A 17842-nucleotide genomic window follows, 5' to 3' on the forward strand; every position below is an offset into this window, starting at 1 on the left:
AGTATGTGCAATTTCTTTTGAATCCAGGTATAATCATCTACGCCATTGGAATAGGAAAAGCAATTGAGGAAGAACTGCTGGAAATTGCTTCTGAGCCATCATATAAACATCTGTTCTATGCTGAGGATTTCACAGCTCTGGAGGACATAAGTGAAGAGCTAAGAGCCCAAATCTGTGAAGGTAACAAAATTCCATTTTCCTTGAGACACAAGTGAATGTTTACAGGTGCTTTGCTTTTTGGATTTTTCTGCTCTTTAATATGTGAGGAATATATACTGTTAATCCATCACTGGGTAAATATAATAGTAATTATCTTCCCTTTATTTTCATGAAGGTTGCATAAGATATACAATTCTGTGCCTAGAAGAATCAATTGCTTCCTCTCTTCTATTTCCACAGTTAAGTCAGCCATGCAATGAACCCCACTCCACCAAATGAACATGATATGTCATTAGGAATGTGGGCAAATAATCAGGGATTTGTAATACCTTAATGAGAATTTTAAAAAAATCCTAAGACGAGCAGCAAAAACCTAAACCACAGCATAATAAATCATCAAGAGCTGTTGTGTGTATTTATAGAAGACTAAAAACAGTTCATTGAACATACGTTCACAGCTACAAAGAGTGGATTTCAGTTATGTATAAGCCATGAATTTTGCTATACAAACGTGGAAGGTTTGTTTCAGAAAGCACCCTTCTTTACTCTGGAACAAACAGCTTGTATATAAACATTCCCAGATGAAGTTTTGCAGGGAAAGGGGGAATCTGAGCTGAAATGAAAGCTAAGGAGCCAGAGAGAGGATAGCATGTGTCTCCCACTCACACATTCCCAAGACTCAGTATTTTTTTGTACATTCAAACTGGTACCTGAAGCAAAATTCAGAAACAACACATGCAATGATGTTAGTCAAAGGATTAGAATTGTGCAAGACTATTTAATTTTCACTAGCTTTCATCTGGTTGTTTTTCTTGGAATTAAATGCAAACAGGTCTTGTCCTTTTTTTTTTTTTCATTAATGTTATTGTATAAAATTAGCTGCAGGACACTTCTTTATACAGATCTCAAGGAAAAACCTGTAAAAAAGACTTTTGAGGATGTTTCTTAGCTTGCATACTCTTTGTCCTGCAGTCCTAAGAAGTCCTAGTTTCATCTTTCTGAAATACTAAATACTATGATAATATAAAACCAAGTCAATTCAATTAACCTTATTAGGCAGATAATCTTCTAATGACAGCATGTCATCTTAAAAGCTTTTGGAGATGCCAAAACCAAAACTATCTGGCAGCCACAATGATAATTCTCACTCATTAGCAAAGCCCAGAATAATAATTCTCACTGATCAGCAAACCCCAGAGCTCAGTGATGGAAATGCATCCTTCAGGTACCCACAACAGTGGTTAGCAACCACCATTTTTTTTCTTTTAACTACGTTATTTACAATATGAAAAAATAAGGAAATCCTGCCCCTTTGTGGCAGTTTCTTGTCTACACCTCTGGTAACCAGGCAGCACTGGTGCTTCAGCTTCTGTCCTGCCCCTCTCTCAACAGCAGGCAATGAATGCCTCACACCTGGGATCTGAGAACTGACCCAGCCTTGTTTTTCTGGACACTCCAGGACTAACCATTATTCATCAACTCACTCCACCAGAAATTCTGCCTCCAAACCTGTTACACAATCTGAAAGGTCTTTTTAAAATTCCTTCTATTGTATACAGCACAATGACTTTTATCTTTACTCCAGCTTTGGTCCCTAGGTGAGGTTTTCTCTGACTCCAGCTTGTGAGGACACGAGAGGATTCTGTCCTCATGGACTCCAGTGACAGAGCCTCTCATCCCTAGTCCCAGCTGTGGATGCACTGCATGTTTCCAACTAAAGTAGAAGCCCTCCAAATGTTTTTTGGGGGTTAAACTTTTTTCTTTCATTCTGCAAGAAAGCATCTGCCTTGTAAAATAGCTGCTGATTACTATTAATTATTCTTGATGACTAGTAGTAAAGGCAAAAAAAAGGAGGTGTTTTATTTTCTCTTGCCTCTTATTAAGAGGAATTCAGTTGGAGGGTTCCCATTCACTGCCGTGGTTAATGTTAATTTCTCATCTGACTGGAAGCACTAACGAGGCTCCAGCAATGTCATACATAACACACACTCAATATGATTGCAGCTTCAGCCCTGTTCTGAGCATGTGCATTATGTAAGCTTTTAATTATATGCTCATATACTAGTTTTGTCACAAGACCCCAGCCCTGATCAGATGACAGTACTCAGCAGTGGCAGGTTAACATTTTGTTCTCCTTCCAAATTGTGGATCATTATCAATTCAGCAAATATTCAGACACTGCTTTTGATGACACCTTCTCACAGGCTCCTCCTAACAAATTACTTGTGTTTTGTTACAAAACAGAACACTAAAAACGAACATCCAACTTCAGCATTGTTTCCTAACAAATTTATTCATTGCACTGACTTCACTAAAGGATTCAAAGTGATCAGCCTCTGTCACTACTTGTGTGTTTATTCAGCTTCTCTGAGGCAATGAGATCAGAAATCTTAGAGCCTAAGCTAATTTCTGAAGCCTGAAGAAGTTTCTGAAATGCCCAATTCCTATTCCAAACTCGAGACCTCTTGCCACACCTCTACCAGTGCATCTGTCTTTTTTCTGTCCCTAATTATGTGTCCATAAACCAGCCCTGTGTCCAAAGCTCAAACCTATCAGGTCAGTTCCTCTGCCCTCCTAAACAATCACCTCATTAGCTTGCAGCTCCTGAACACCTTCTAGAACAAGTCATTACCCAGGGTCAAATACTCAAGATTCATCTTACCTGCTCCATCTCTCCTACAACAGAAATCTTCACCATCCTTGTTCCCACTTGATTATTCTTCAGCTAGACTCTGCATCTCGTTTGTTTCATTCCCTTGTGATTTCATCCCACACCTCTCTGCCCTGAACTCTTCCCCAAAATCTGACTTTCTTCCAGCAGCTGGTTCCCATGCAGACTGAGATATCTCTACCTATACATATAATCTATATCTCTCTATATAAATATTGTAGTTCTGCTGCCTATCTCTGGCCTTCTTATTCAACTACTCATCTGTTCCTCTGATATTCATGCTCAGTAATTCCAACCTCCATTCAAGAGGGCCTCATTTCCTTCCCAGTGCAACTTAGCACAGCTGTGTATTATTGTGCATCTGTCAAAACTGACTGACCAGCAGGGGCCCCAATAGTTACAGCAAATCTGGATATCACAGAAGCATCTTCCACCTCCCTACTGCAACTTCATGGCATATCAGGCAAGTTTGCACTGTCACCTTTTGCCCCCATGCATTCACTTTGAGGGAAGGAGCTCTGGGTTCTAGAGGAGGGAGTGTGTCCCAGACGCTGCATGCACCCTGGCACCATCGGTCACGTTGTGCAGTTGTTCAAAGCCTCCTCTTCAGCTCATCTGGGCCATTTCCTAGTGAAGGACCCACTCCTAAGGAACGCCAGCTGCCTCCACACTGCCCTCTGGCGGCCAGAAAGGGGCAGGACACGCAATGGCTGAGGCTCCACCTCAAAACAGGTTTCTGTTTCCTCAGTCTCTTGACTCAAAGGATCAGGGTGTGGACTCTGAAATAAATCCTTACATTTTAAAGGCTGTGCTCCATGACTTAGAAATTAGATAACTCTAGTGTATCAAATAGACTCTGCTGCATCCTTCTCACCTAAAAACTCCCAACTCCCTGATCGATGTTTCCCGTTAAAAAGAAAACTGAAGGACAGGAGGAATCTTTTCCTTTCTCCAAGCAATATTCTTATTCAGTTCACCCCAAAGGATCATGGATGATAATGAAACATGAAAGAATTTTCACTGTAGGACACAAAATAGATTGCTGTCATTTCAGATTGCTTCACTATTATTAAATAATCACTTCTGGTTTTGGAGGAGTTCCTCTGATAGTCTGAGTTGAAGGGCAAGTCCTGGAGTTTCCATCAGCACTGGACCTCTTCTAAATTGCACAGGTATGAGGCATTCACCATGTATTATGAGAGACAAACACCAAATTACTTGCAAGAAACATCTCCAGTTCTAGGGAATGTAAACATTTTTATTGCTCCTTTTGTGATACGGTTCCTTTGGCAACTTCTATCTACCAGCCTTGAAAGAGTCACCTCACCAGCAGGATGCATCATCTGGGAGGCTTCATATGACTGGTCCACAGCCTTCAGGTTGGCTGTTTTAACTCAAGTGTCTTCTCCTGCTGCCTTTCCATGTTGCTTTCTGTAGAGAACTCCCACAATTCAGCTAAAAGGGTTCAGCCCATGTCCCTGCCTCCTCACCCCTCCAAGTCACCCTTCCTCCTGGAATGTGAAAAATGGAGATTCACTGTAACAAAAGCATGGCTGCATGCTTCTTACATAATATGAATGAAATACTTCATGGGAAGCTTGTATTTCAGCACTATGCTTGACACTTTAAGCATGTCCAGCTTTCAATCACTTCTGTTTCTCACAGGAACCTTCACAATTCCCTTTCAGTTCTGCAACCCACAACTTAAATCATGTATACAGTAAATACAGCCTAACAGCTTTGTTCTTTCACATCTTTGTATCCCTAGTCCTTTCCTTGAATGATCCTCACTGTAACTAGTGAGATTACTAATTAAGGAGAACTCAATGCATGTGAGTAGAAAAAAAATAAAATTGTGATTTGGGGGGTCTGATTTTTAGATTTTTTGGGGGGTTTCCTGCAGGACCTGAATCAACCACAATAGCCATCACAGATGTCATTGACTGTCCACATCTTGCAGTACACCACAAGTATCTTTTTGAAGACACTCACATTCACTCAACAACAGGTAATCAGGTTACCTTTGTTTAGAATAACCCAGACTGCTCTTTGAACATAGACGACTACACATTGTGTACTGTTTTCCAGTACTGACAGAATCTACCTCAGGACATTCCTTTGGATGTTGACCTGTTTTGAGAACAGGGAGCTGTATTAAACATGCTCTGCATTTATAATTCTTTGTAATTTCCTCCCCAACCTATTCAATTTATTCCACATTTAGCCTATGCTTAAGTGTTTGTTTTTCAGCAAAAGCCTCAAAAGATAATGATCAGTGCAAATGTGAAAACCTTGTGACATTCCAGAACTATGCAACCAGTGAAGTAAGAAAACTCACCCAACGATATATCCTTTCTGAATAACTGCTTCTTACAGGTAAGATAACAAAGGCAGGTTAAAACAAACTAAAGGTTTTGGCATCAAGTCTAAACTGCCTCCATAGCTAAAAGCAGTTTACTGTAATGAAAATCTAAACTATATAATAGTTAGTTTCCAAGAAGCAAGGCTTTTAACTTTCAATCTGCTTCTCTTTCATAGAAGGGACTAAAATATTAACGAGTATCTTGAATTTTAATAAATAAATAAAAATAAGCCCTCACAGTAAACACCTTCAGAAACAGCAAAGAAATAACTGGTCAAATTCACGACTATCACACTTTGCTTCTTCAGATGTTACTGAATTAGCATTTACTGGCTACAGGTGTCAGAGTAAAGGAAATGTTTCCCTGCTGATCTGCTTGGTGAGGCACCATATGCAGTGAGTAATTTCAAAACACACTCTAGATGAAATCAGAGGACTCAGGTTTGGTTAATGTTGCATTAGAAGAAATGTAGATAAAACTTGGCAAAGTGCAGATCTGTAGCTTCTGCTACCCAGTTAGTCTGTTTATTTCAAGGGAGCTGCTAATGCAGCAGCCTTTATGCTGCCTGTAAAACATCCACATCTCAGGAAACAACAGCAGCAAACTTGTAATACAACTCATTACACACTATTTATACAGCAAATTCCTGGTTTCCTCATGAAAGCTGCTTCTGATCAAATAAACACTAAGAAGACATCACATCTTCTACTTGAGTTGTGTAACTGTGTGCAAGAGCAGTAAGCACTTCTCTGCACAGAAGAGTGCAGTGATGCCAGCAGCTCATCACTGTGTGCTTCCCAGACAGGAACAGCTTCAGACTGTGAAGTCTGTCCGGAGGGAGGCAGGCAGAGCCCTCGTGGCTGGTAACCTGATGCAGAACACTGCCTACTAGTTCAGACCTTCCCTGCAGCAGCCAGCCTCTCTCTCACCTTCCCAAGTGACTCCTTTGGCAGACACTTTAAGGAATTCTAATCACTTGATTAAATTACTCCATGCAAAGCAAATTTCATAAAGGAGGAGAAAGGCATTGTGTAAGGTTATTGCTAGATGTTTCAAATGCTCATCAACATACATACTGCTCCAACGAGACTTCTCAAAAATACTGGAGAAAAATTTCTCAGTCATTTCCCACATACTTAAGTGCTACATGACATGCAGCATTCCAACCTGCATGCTGACAAAAAAAGGAGACCAATTCTTGCACCTTCAGAAGCTCTTTACCACAGCCTCCTGCAGCTGGACTATGAGGAACTCCGAGCTTACTCAGAATCAAAGAACTTAGTTGCTAAGCTTAGGAGCTTAGCAACATGTGCTTTTTTGCTTTATCATTTGAGCAGGCAACCCTGTGATTTTTACTCCAACGGCTCAAGATGATGGACAACCTGTCAACACTGAGCCAGACTAGGCATTATGACAGGAACAGTGCTAAGCACTTCCTCAGAGCACTGTACAGCCTCTGCTTTGAAGAGTACAAAACATCCCGTTTCCTCTTTATTAGAAACCTCATTTCTCTACCTTATCTCAAGAGCAGTTGAGGTATGAGGTGATACACTACTTCTTGGTAACTGCAGACTGCTGGCTAGTTCTCAGCCAGAGATCTGGGGGGTGGGAGAACTGGCTACAGAAGTAGCTCGTTACACAATACAAATACAGAGGGATCAGTCCACACTGCTTTTTGTCCTGCCATATTAACTTCTAGCAGTAGTTGAGTGCAGTTTCACTGCTTCAACTTTGCCTCTGTGAACACTTGAGAAATATAGCTGTTGAAGAAAATGCAGTTCACATGGTGCTTGTATGCAGAGTAACCTTGCTGCAGCAGACAGATGAGAAATTACCAAACCCAGTGTCCAGGCAGACTGGACACCCACGGAAGCAGGATACCCACTCTTGCTCCTTACTAGCAAGAGGAGATTCTCCTGCTGTCAAGGGCGGGGACACAGTACACATGGATGTTCTGGTCAGACTCAAGAGGCCAAATTCAATTTGCCTGCCTGCCCTAAAAAATTCCTAACAGCAACATGTCAAAGATCCAAATTTTTATGCCCAGTTCTCCATTTTCCCTTGTGTAAGACTTTAAAATGCTGAAGTCAAGGCCCTAGATCCCATGGAATTTGTTGTGCTCTATTCCACATTTGTCTGGAAATCACTGTCACAACTGTGGATAGAACAGATCATGAGGAGCAGACATTCTTACTGGGGTCTCAAAGCCCTGGTTTTATTATCTACTGTTACTTATGTGCAGTTAAGTGAAACATTTTTTAAACAGCATTAACTAAATAAATATTTACCCTCCCTTTAAAATAGAGCAAAGCAATCCATTTGTAGAGCCAGCCTTTTTAATAACTGCAGTCTGAACTCCATGTTAAGGTATGCCTGTTAAGGAATGGGGCTTCACACAGCTTTCTGAACTCAGCTGATCAAATCAGAACAAGAAAATACAGGGGAATATTGTTTGAGAAACTACTGGGAGTCAGAGGAGAAAGAAGAGAATGTTTATGGACCATAGCAATCAGGTAGCTGACTTTTTCTATTAATGCCCCTATTAGTAGTTCTCTTTCCTTAACTTTTATCTACTAGAAGAAATGACGAAGAGAATGGAAGACTTGGAAAACAGACTAAAATACTGATCGGAATTTTAAATGTATGCTACACTGTATATTTATACATACAAACTTGTCAGAGCTATTTTCTTAAACTGGTTCAAAGTAAAATAACATCTCTGTGTCTGAAGTTGAAAAGAGTATTTTGGATCCTTGCATTTATATGCCATGTGTTGTCTTGCATTGATCGCAGATAAGAAATGTTGAAAATTTAATAAAAACAATTTAGTAACTAGCAAAAGTTCTAATTAAGCAGAACAACTGAAATAAGCTATGCAAAATAATAAAATGCTGTTATTTTTTGAAATTAAACCTCTATGTTTTGAAGTATTTTTAGGATATGAATTTATTTGGCTTGCTTTTCTGTATTTCCCTCCTCCACTCTGAGTATTTTAAGCACACAGTCTGTGTTTATATATAGTTCTATGTATACAGACATACACAGAACAAGTGGGAAAAAAGCATTCATAGCCATTAGGCTTGACTTGAATTCTTCAAACAAGAATAACTACTGGATCAGTAGGAAGTAAAAACATAAATTTATACATTTGTATTCAAACTGTGATGGAACTAAATGCTTGAAGTGGGAAGTCTGCTTTATCAGGGCATCACAACCTGAAGTTTCAAGAACTTTTTCGAATCATATCCAGACAATGCAACTTCTCCCTGCTGTCCTGTGGTCTGTATTCACTGATTCTCTAACTTTCCTCAATGCAAGTAGTATATTAATTCTGAAAGAATTACTCAGTCAATTCAGCTAGCTGTATACCTGGTAAACACTAAACACAAAACCAGCAAATTGCACCTATTCTGTCCACCTAAAAGCATCTTTAAGTCTCACTCCCTTCCCTTAACTACAACTCATCCAGATTTGTGGTTTAATAGGTAAATATATCAGCACTGCCTCCCTTTGCTCTGACACACCTCAGAGTTTGCCTCTTGGCTATCTCCAAATGGAAACACAAAACTTCATTTGTAACAGAAGCAGTTGCAGCAGAACTTAAGTGATTCAGTGATCTGAGACAAGCTGATGAGTGAGCATGGATATACAACAGCAAGCTTTGAAAGGTACCTCGTGCTTTGGCATACTTTTGAATTCTGCAAGGTTACAGGTATATTCTGATTTTCATTACATGTTTGCTTTTACCATGTCAGAAAATCACTGGCACCTCAATTAACAATCCCTAGTAATAAGGAACATCCTGCAGTTATGGTCTCAGACAGAACAGGCACAAATCTCTAAGACATTCTTAGCAACTGTGACTTGAGAATACCAGCTCATCTGTCTCCAGTATCTTCAGAAAACTAAAAAAAAAGGCTACTGATTTAAAACCAGCTTTGTCAATTTAACTTGTATCTTACTGAAAGCATATGTTACACATCTAGAAGCTGTATCTTGTTTGCTCCTTTACAGATATGTACTCTTGGAAGGAAAAGCCAAAGGGAATAAAACAGTGTGAATTATTTTAATCTAAGTAAACCTTTGGGGTTCCCCACCAACATCCCAAATTTGTTACTGTCTTTCACGTTATGCCTTGTGTTTGCATTAGCACTCCAAAAGCAAACACTAAGGAAGCCCTAGCGTGTTGGGATTTGACACCATACATGCCATGATCAAGCCTTCCTTTGCTTACCTCTCAAGATCCACAATGCCTACAAAAGAAAGGCAAATTTTGCCATGTGAACGTTGTTTCTAACAGAACAGGAAGCACAGCAGTAGTAATGAATCTTCATTTATATAGTTTGTTCCCTAAAACCAACAAAGGTATAATACAAATTTTTCTTTAAAGAGATCTGTAACCAGTTTTATTGTAGAAAAAACACCTTTACAGCATTTACTTCTCACTGGTTTGTTCTGGCATGCTTCTAATGATGTCAGAGTCACCTGTAAAACAAAAATGTATTATTACAAGAGGACTCATAGAAAGATGTTTTTAGGAATAGAAATAAGAGAAAACAACTTCACCCGTAAAATCACCACAGTGATTCTAGAAAAAGAAAACAACCTAAAAGCAACAGATAGTCTGCTTAGGAAAAAAGCAAATAATTTCGATAAAATTGATAAAAATACTTGTGTTTTTCTAATCCAAATACAGTATTTTCCAGTAATTATGTACTTGTCACCAGCATTTACAAAGCCAGGACTAAAACAACAATCTAGTCCTGGAGGACACAATGCATAGTTTTACTATAGCGAATGTCTAGCCTCCCCTGATCACAGAAATATCAGGACAGCGAGAATATTCGCATTGTCAGCTACAGAGCATTAGCATTTACTTGCAGCTCCCACCCCACCCAAAACCAAACCTGAAACTGACATTTTGAAAATTAAGTTTACAGCTACTATTTAAATACAAGCAAACTAAATAAAGTTTTCTGAAGAAGTAGGAAATTCAAATCATTGTGACTTGGGGAACAGTTGGTTAAAGTTATTACAGAAACCATTAAACTTATGCATATGCATTCTGGTCAACAAAGAGAACAAGGGATTGGTTCTTCTCTTAAAACATTCTGGAAAGAGGATGGGAAGTCACCTACTTAGGATTCTATATATAAAGAATTTGAGCAACTCTCTGGGACAAAGACTGTTACCAAACCACAGTAATTACATACAAACTTAAACTTACAGTTTTAAAATGAAGTGTTGAACACAGTTTTCATTCCCTTGATGAATGTTTACCTGCCTATTGGTTATTTTTCTATGTATTATTCTGGGAAGCAGGACAACTCACAGTCCTTTGTCTCAAGATTAAGAACAGTCAAACAGGGCTGTTGTATACAGTATGTTGTGCAAGCTCATGTCCTAGCTGATGGGTTCAGGAACAGGTCCCATACTTCAGCTGCTTCAGTTGCTTCCCAGACACTGAAACCTCCCTACAGACTGACAAGACGCCAAAATGCTCACAGGGCTTAGCAGTAAAAGAGCTATGTGCAAAAGAAATAGAAGTCTTTCCAAGTTCTACGAACCTAGAACTCACAAAAGAACAGGACCTTAGAGGAAATTTTAAGTGTTAAACCTGATGGAAAAAGGTAGAAGTGTGTCATCACTCCTGCTCATTCCTCGCTCAGTGCTGCTATACACAGGAGAAGGGAGAATCCACAGACAGCTCCTCATTTGGTCCCTACACTGCAGGAGGCAATTACCTGGGTCAATGATGGCCAGTGTGCACACTCTGTAGTATTTTCCACATGCTGTGCCCAACTCAATGTTGTTCCCACTGTAATGATGGACACCAGTCTTGGCAAGCATAGCGTAGTACTCAATCTCTGATTTTCTGAAATCCAAAAACTGGATGTTAACAGGACCCACAAACAATTCTGACCAATTGCAGTACAGAGAGCAGCTTTAACTTAACCACGCTCAAATCTTGAGACACTTTTCCTTCCCACCCAGAGAAACACAGCTGTTTTCTGCGAGGCAAAATGGTTGTGGCTCAGGAACATTTACTTAGATGTCTGCTGAAGGTTTGTAACAACAAACCCTTCAGGCTGCTCCTGCACAGGCTCATTCTACATGGTCAAAGGATTCAACATTTTCAGACTTCTGAAAGGCCAGAGGAGCTATGCCAAAGTGCATAAACTAAGAGTTAATGTTGATGGCCAGTGGTGACCAGATGCTGAAAAGAGAGACAGTTTTTGCAGCTGAGAAAGGAACCATGTATTTTAATTAAAAACACAAAGTCCATCTGTATTGCCCTCTTTTCTGACTTCCACCAGGAGAGTCTAGCAGTCAATACTGTTTTCCAAGCATTTTGGGATCCCCACTAATATTAGTGATTGCTGCCCACTGCAACAGTCCTGCTATTTCTCAAGTATCTAATTTCTGGGTTTCACATTTATATTTTCTTGAGCCTGTCAATATCCCTCAACAACAAAAAGGACCCAGATATTCAATGAGGAAAATGTCGTATTGGTACAGACCACATTCTCAAAAAAGCAGCTTCACAGGCCAGGACCTCAAATTTCTAACTAATTTTGACAATTTTTGTGTGCTTCAAATATTTTAAATCAGTTATCAGTTTTCCTAGCTGTAAAGTTATTTCCCAGTACACTACATTGGAAAAACATGGGAATTCAGCCCCATGACACTCTTAGAAAACTTACTTTCAAGTGTGAAATGTTTCCAGTCCTTTCTCTAGTGCAAACTCCTGGAATTAGAAAGCTAGACAAACACCAGGAAGCATTTTTCTAGACTTGAAATCATTACACAGCAAACTACCTGTTGCTTCTGTTTCAGAGCACTTTAGAACATGCCAACAAATCTCTGCATCAAGTCTCTGGAGAAATTAGCATAAAGCACACACTGCATTTGTACAAAGAACCCATCTCAGAATTGTTTTCTCACACATCTGCTTACCTCAAAGCAGGACAGTTGTTGGCGAGGATGACCAACTTGGCTTTGCCCTGACGAATCATTTTCAGGGTCTGTTTGTACCCAAGCACATATTTGCCACTTTTCATAACCAGCTGAAGCCTGGAGTTGATGGACTCCAGGGACTTTTTCTGAAGAAGATGTAGAAAAACACTATTGTGTTACTTCACACTTTTCAAAACAATGGAGAACATAATAGAGAAATTTCACAATTATGTATATTTCATAATCTCCCTATAATCTGAAACATGGAATAAGAAAGGCCAGTCAGTTACTTCAGTATAAGAAAGCCTACAGATGGGGCATTGCTGATACTGTGTTTTCACAAGTTCAGAAAGTTCTGTCTTACTCCCGTATCTCTCAATAGGAAAATTTATCTCAAAGCACTGTTGCTGCTATCTACATAATCAGCGACATCTGCGTATATCTGACAAGCTCTTGTCAAGCTCAGCTAGTCAAGGCCAAGTAAGTACCACTTCTGCCTCGCAAATCTAAGCCAGCTTTAGAGTCTGTCTCTTCCCAGGGGGCACAATGACAACACTGCATAGGGCAGCAGAAAAAAGTAATTCTGTGCAATATCGAACTGATATTTACAATAGGGGAGCGTGATGCTCATGACAAGTTAGGCGCATCTGACGAATGAAATCACCGCCTCTGACCAAGAAACCCAGATCTGTCAGAGCCAGTCTAAGAGAAAGGCCAGAACATGGCAGGAAAAGCAAAGCCTGAACTCCACCCGCACTAGAACCTCGGCACCACCTCTCCCCCACTGCAGCCACCTCAGGAGCTCTGCAAACACCCCGGGACATCGCACGGGAGAGACCCGAGAATACCGAGCCCAGCGGGAGGCGGCCGAGGGGCGCGGCCAGTGTCAGCAGGGAGCGTTCCGAGCTCTGAGGGCCGCGACGGGCTGCGCCCAGGGGCCCCCAGCACCCCCGGCCGCCAACCCAGGCCATGCCGGGGTCCCCCCGCCTCACCACGGCGCTGCCCGAACGCCCCGCCACCACGTGCGCCCGGCGCGGCCCCGCTCTCACTCACCGTCTTCTTCGCGGCCACCATATTGCTGCCTCGCGCGGGGTCGGGCGGTACCTGGAACACAGGGGGACGGAGGGGAGCGGTCAGAACCCGGCAGCAGCGCCCGCAGCGGCCCCCGCACCCCCGGCCCGGCCCCGCTCACCGCAGACGCGCCGCCAAGATGGCCGGAAAAGGAGCGAGCACCCAACAAGCACCGCGTAAAACCCGCGGCAGCTCTCGCGAGAGCCGCGCGCACACCCCGCCCCGCCCCACGGCTGCCATTGCACCCGAACCGCGGCGGTGGCCCCGGATGGGGCGGTGCCTAGTGGGGCGGGGCCTCGGCCGGAGTGGGCGGGGCCATACAGAATCGGGGTGGGTAATGTGCTGATATGGGCGGGGCCTGGCTGAAGAAGGGACGCTCCCTGGCGTGGGGTGGGCGGGGCTTGAGCGAGGAGCGTGCTCGCCGCGGGGCGGGCTCGGCTGAGGGGTTGGCTCCACCGCGGGATGAGTGTCTCCGTCCCGCTGCTGGCTCCCGCCCTTTCCCATTCTCCCCGCCTCCCTCGTTCCTCTGGGAGCCTTTGAGTGCATATGACAGATCGCAGCGTCCCGGGAGGCTTCAGGAGCTGATGTGGGAAGAGCCATAGCGGTCCGAGCCTCCCATCATGGGATCACAGAATGGCCTGAATTGCTGGGGACCTCGAAGCTCATCTAGTTCCAGCGCCGCTGCCATGCTGTCTTCTGCTAGACCAGGTTGCTCAGAGCCCCATCCCACCTGGCCTTGGAATGGCTCACAGGGATTGGGGGTCATCCATAGCGCTTACACCAGTCTTCACCACTCTCACAGTAAAGAGCTTTCTCCCAGTATCGAATGTAAACCGACTCTCTTTCTGTTTGAAGCCATTCCTTTTTCTCCTGTCACTGGTAAAATGCTCTGGTAAAAAAAGTTCGTCTCTGTCTTTCCTGTAGGTTCCCTTCAGGTACTGGAAGGCTACAATCAGGTCATCCCGAAGCCTTCTCTTTTCTAGGCTGAGCAAACCAAATTCTCTCAGCCTTTCCTCATAGGAGAGGTGCTCCTATGAGGAGCACACAGGTTTCTTGCATGAAACTGAGCTCGGGAATAGGGCTCGACACTGCCTGTGTTAGCAGGTTCAGCTTTGGGCGCACTCAGTGCAGCTCCCAGGTTTGCCGTGGCGATGGCTCTGCACTCCCACCAGCTGTGCAGTGTCCTTGGCCCATCCTCAAGCAGCTCAGGCCATGGCTGTGCCAGAGTCACAGTGCAGCGAAACTTCTTCCTCTGTGCACCCTGCAAACCACCAGCTTGAAAACTATCTCACTGAGCACACACACACTTCATTGTTTGGGACCGGCGCTGCGACATGAGGCTCCCATTTTCAGGCCGAGGACATTTCATCTCCATCCCACAGTGCTGTCCATCCTAGAACAAGCACCCCCAGGCTGGGAGCAGCAGCAGCTCAGCTGGCAGGGATGAGCAGTGTGGATGCTCTGAGTGTGAGTTGCAGAGGTTGCCTGTGACATTCCCCTAGAGGATGCTGAGGGATCCAGCCACAGGACAACAGGTTTGCTGCTGGTGTGACTTTATGTCTTAAAACACTGCACAAGAAAGGCATCTCAGCGTGTACATTTCTTATGAAATTACAAAACTAGCATAGGAGCGTTGCTAGACTTGCCCAGGTTAGCACAAGCATGGGAAAGTGTTTTGGTTGTTGGCTTTAGGAAGTGTGATGCCTTTATCAATATGGAACATGAAGCAACAAACTAAAAAGCCAACACAAAAAAAACTGCATTCAGTTATTCTAGTATGGTTATATTAATAGAGTTTATTTCAAATAAAGGAAATAATTTATAGGAATATACTGCTATGCCCTTCTCCTGGTATGCCCCCATGCTAACTTTTGCTGATGTATGATCACAGACTTAACCAAAATATTTCCAACAGGATAACCTTCCCAGTGACAGGGAGCCTTTGGTCAAAATGCAAGCCATTATCGCAATTTTTTTTCCTGGGTAACAACCTCTGACAGATCAGTTTAAGCATCTAAATTAACATCTAAACTAACACTGAGACAAAGGTATTTTGGAAAAAATGTTACCAAACTTAAGTGGAGCTGAAATATCACAAGTGAAACTCTGATATTGGTCCATCTCTGAAGGTAGAGTCCTTCGGGAATAATGTCTCTGTTAAGCACATAAATGATACATGTAGTATATAAATAATAATATAAAAATCTTACATTTTGATGTGTCTTAATAGTCCAATTCCTTTTCTCGGAAAAAAAAATTCTATCCCTTTACAGAGTATGATTAAAACAATTTTAAAGTATACGTCAAACTTTCCTTTGGGAACTGAAAAGTAAACTCCATTCTTTCTCTTCCTGTTCCTCTTTTTCCCCTCGTCCCAGCCCTCAGGTGCATTGCTGTAATTCCCCATCAAACTGTGACTTTGCTTTTAACTCTTTATACTTTTACCCGGTTGGTTGTGGTCCGGTGAAACATTCATCTTTTGTTCTTGTTGAAATTTACTGGCAAGGGAATACAAAGCTCAGTGGGCCTCGTGAAGTCGCCGGTGCCATTCCTTGTGGCTGTTCCAGGTTTTATGTCACCTTGCAAGATGCGGGAGCCATGCGTGGCTCCGGGAGAGGGAGCTGTTCCCACGGGTACCCGTGCAGCCTCCACTCACGGTAGGAGAGAGAAACTTTCCTTAGCTGTTTATAAAACTAGTTCTTCCCAGTAATGTGCTTTTTAAAAATCTCTGCATTTCCAAAGAGCTTTCTGACAGACACTTTTGGCATTATGCCCCAAATTCTGTCCATAAATCTATGTAGAATAAGGATTGGGTTGGGGGTGGTGGGAATACATGCAGAAATGGACACTATTGTCTCTCACCCCCCAAATCTTCCTTCTGTGAAGGCCTTTCCTGGGAGTCTGTGGTCCATAAAATGTTTATAAACACAAAGGGCCAGTCCAAACCAGATGAAAATTACACTAGAAGAAAGAAATGGCTTTGGCCCCATTAAAATTTCTTAAACAATACTATACAGCTACTGTTTTGTTAAAACAGCACCTGGGAGTGGATGGGCCTTGACAGCAGCTGTTTGAGAATTAAGGAATGGGGGAAGGCACATCAGGGGGAGTTTGGCACCCTGGCACCCTCAGCACCCTCAGGGATCTTGAGCTCCCCTGCACCAGGAAGCCATGATAGAGCAGAAATAGAAGAAAGGCAGAGAAGCAGCAGACGATGTCTCTGTCTCCAACAAACAAGTCTCAGGATGGAGCAACCCAGGGAGCAGCTGGCAACCTCAGGAAAAAGCAGTGTCACTTCTCCCAGCACTAAGGCAGGCACTGTGGTCTCATCCAGCCCCCCTGCCTGCCCCACTATGCTCAGCCAGGGAGGTCAAATCCTCCTGGGCTGAGCCAGGTGTTACTCTGGCTCTGGGGCTCTGTGGGCTGGTGCTCAGTTTGGCAGTGAAGATGAGCTCGCAGGGAATGCAGAGTACTTGGGGAAAGCAGGACCACTCCTCACCCCTGCCGAACTCTCTGTGTGCCTGGTGGGAGGACAGGAGCATGGTTTCCAACAGAGAGGGAGAACTTAATCCAGAGAGCAGTGGTCTTGAAGTTCTTTCACCACTTTTCCCCACTAAAATGCTGGCAAGGTTGTGTAAGAAAGAACCAGTTAGAGGTATGAAGAGGTAAGAGAGTGAGAGCACTGCAAGAAATGTCACTGACCTATCCCAAAAATTAGAAAACAACTTCATCATTTTGGGTGAATGAAACCAACTCAGTGTATCTAAAAAGGGGAAGTCAGGGTAATGCCTTGTTAGGATTAATGAAAAACAGAGGCCAGACAAAATTAAGGGAATAAGAAGCGGTTATATTTATTGAAGGGCCTTCAGGTACACTTCAGGCAGATGAAATTCCTCCAGGGGCTGCACCCAAAATGGATGATGGGTCACGGGTTTTCATACTTTTGTAAGTTTAGTCCATTTGCATATTGGGGGTTAATCTTCCAATTACAGCTTCAGGTAATGAAGTAATTTACTCCAAGTTTGCTCCCCCCAACTCACTTTTGTTTTACATTTCTCAGGGTCTGAGACAGAAAGGTGTCTTTGATTCCCAGGTGTAAAGAGGGATTGTTTTGTCTGACCAAAATGGGAAGACAGTAAGCTAACACTCTATATGGAGTTTAGAGTTACACACTAAAGAACTGGGGTTACAACTATATGAAAAACATACAAGCTAAAATCCTAAAGCATCATGGGAATCTCCTGCAGCAGCACTGACACCAAAGCCAGTGTATCAGCAAACAAGCTGTGGTGGCAGGGTTACACATACCTGAGGACAGACAAGCAAGTTCATGGAGCTGGCCAGGATCACCCGTGGGGTCTCTTGCAGCAGTTTGGCTGCAAGGAATCAGCACTGGACATAGTGCAGATGTGGGCTCATCCAAGCAGCATGCCTTTCTGCAGAGAAATCCTAAAGTAACTTCTCTGTGTTATAGAACCCCAAGCACCGCCCCTACAAATGCTGTGGTAATAATATCATCAGCTTTGTCTCATTCCAATGAACAGTAAAATTAGGTACTAAGAAAACAGGTATGTGTGCTATTTATGTGTGCTGTTGTAAATAGTGTATAGTTAACTGAGAT

The 17842-nt window shown here is 42.8% G+C and overlaps 2 protein-coding genes and 1 non-coding gene across 5 annotated transcripts in view; 1 reads left to right on the forward strand and 2 right to left on the reverse strand.

Annotated features, from left to right (window-relative positions):
* The window catches only part of MATN2 (matrilin 2), a 67516-nt gene extending 59393 nt beyond the window's left edge, over positions 1 to 8123 (forward strand). For 2 of the 3 annotated variants that reach the window (XM_014879803.2, XM_088177576.1), the window contains 3 exons: positions 28 to 180; positions 5081 to 5176; positions 7768 to 8123. In XM_014879803.2, coding sequence (XP_014735289.2) covers positions 28 to 180; positions 5081 to 5176; positions 7768 to 7820 — 302 coding nt within the window. In that variant the 3' untranslated portion in view covers positions 7821 to 8123. Of the gene's footprint in view, positions 1 to 27; positions 181 to 4137; positions 4210 to 4733; positions 4839 to 5080; positions 5177 to 7767 lie in introns of all 3 variants that reach the window. The other variant, XM_014879800.2, reaches the window with a different exon arrangement.
* A 1387-nt stretch (positions 8124 to 9510) lies between these two features.
* Positions 9511 to 13445, reverse strand: RPL30 (ribosomal protein L30). Its single transcript, XM_014879804.2, has 5 exons — positions 13343 to 13445; positions 13204 to 13254; positions 12151 to 12296; positions 10938 to 11068; positions 9511 to 9678 (listed from the first exon to the last, which is right to left on the reverse strand). The coding sequence occupies exons 2-5, from the start codon at positions 13222 to 13224 to the stop codon at positions 9629 to 9631; spliced, it is 348 nt and encodes a 115-aa protein (XP_014735290.1). The 5' UTR covers positions 13225 to 13254; positions 13343 to 13445; the 3' UTR covers positions 9511 to 9628.
* On the reverse strand, positions 9909 to 10043 carry LOC148225541 (small nucleolar RNA SNORA72). The gene has a single exon (XR_015799068.1). It is a non-coding gene; the product is annotated as a small nucleolar RNA SNORA72 (small nucleolar RNA).
* Positions 13446 to 17842: the final 4397 nt, after the last annotated feature.

The sequence above is a fragment of the Sturnus vulgaris genome, chromosome 1 (genome assembly GCF_052056855.1).
Source record: "Sturnus vulgaris isolate bStuVul1 chromosome 1, bStuVul1.hap1, whole genome shotgun sequence".
NCBI lineage: Eukaryota > Metazoa > Chordata > Aves > Passeriformes > Sturnidae > Sturnus > Sturnus vulgaris.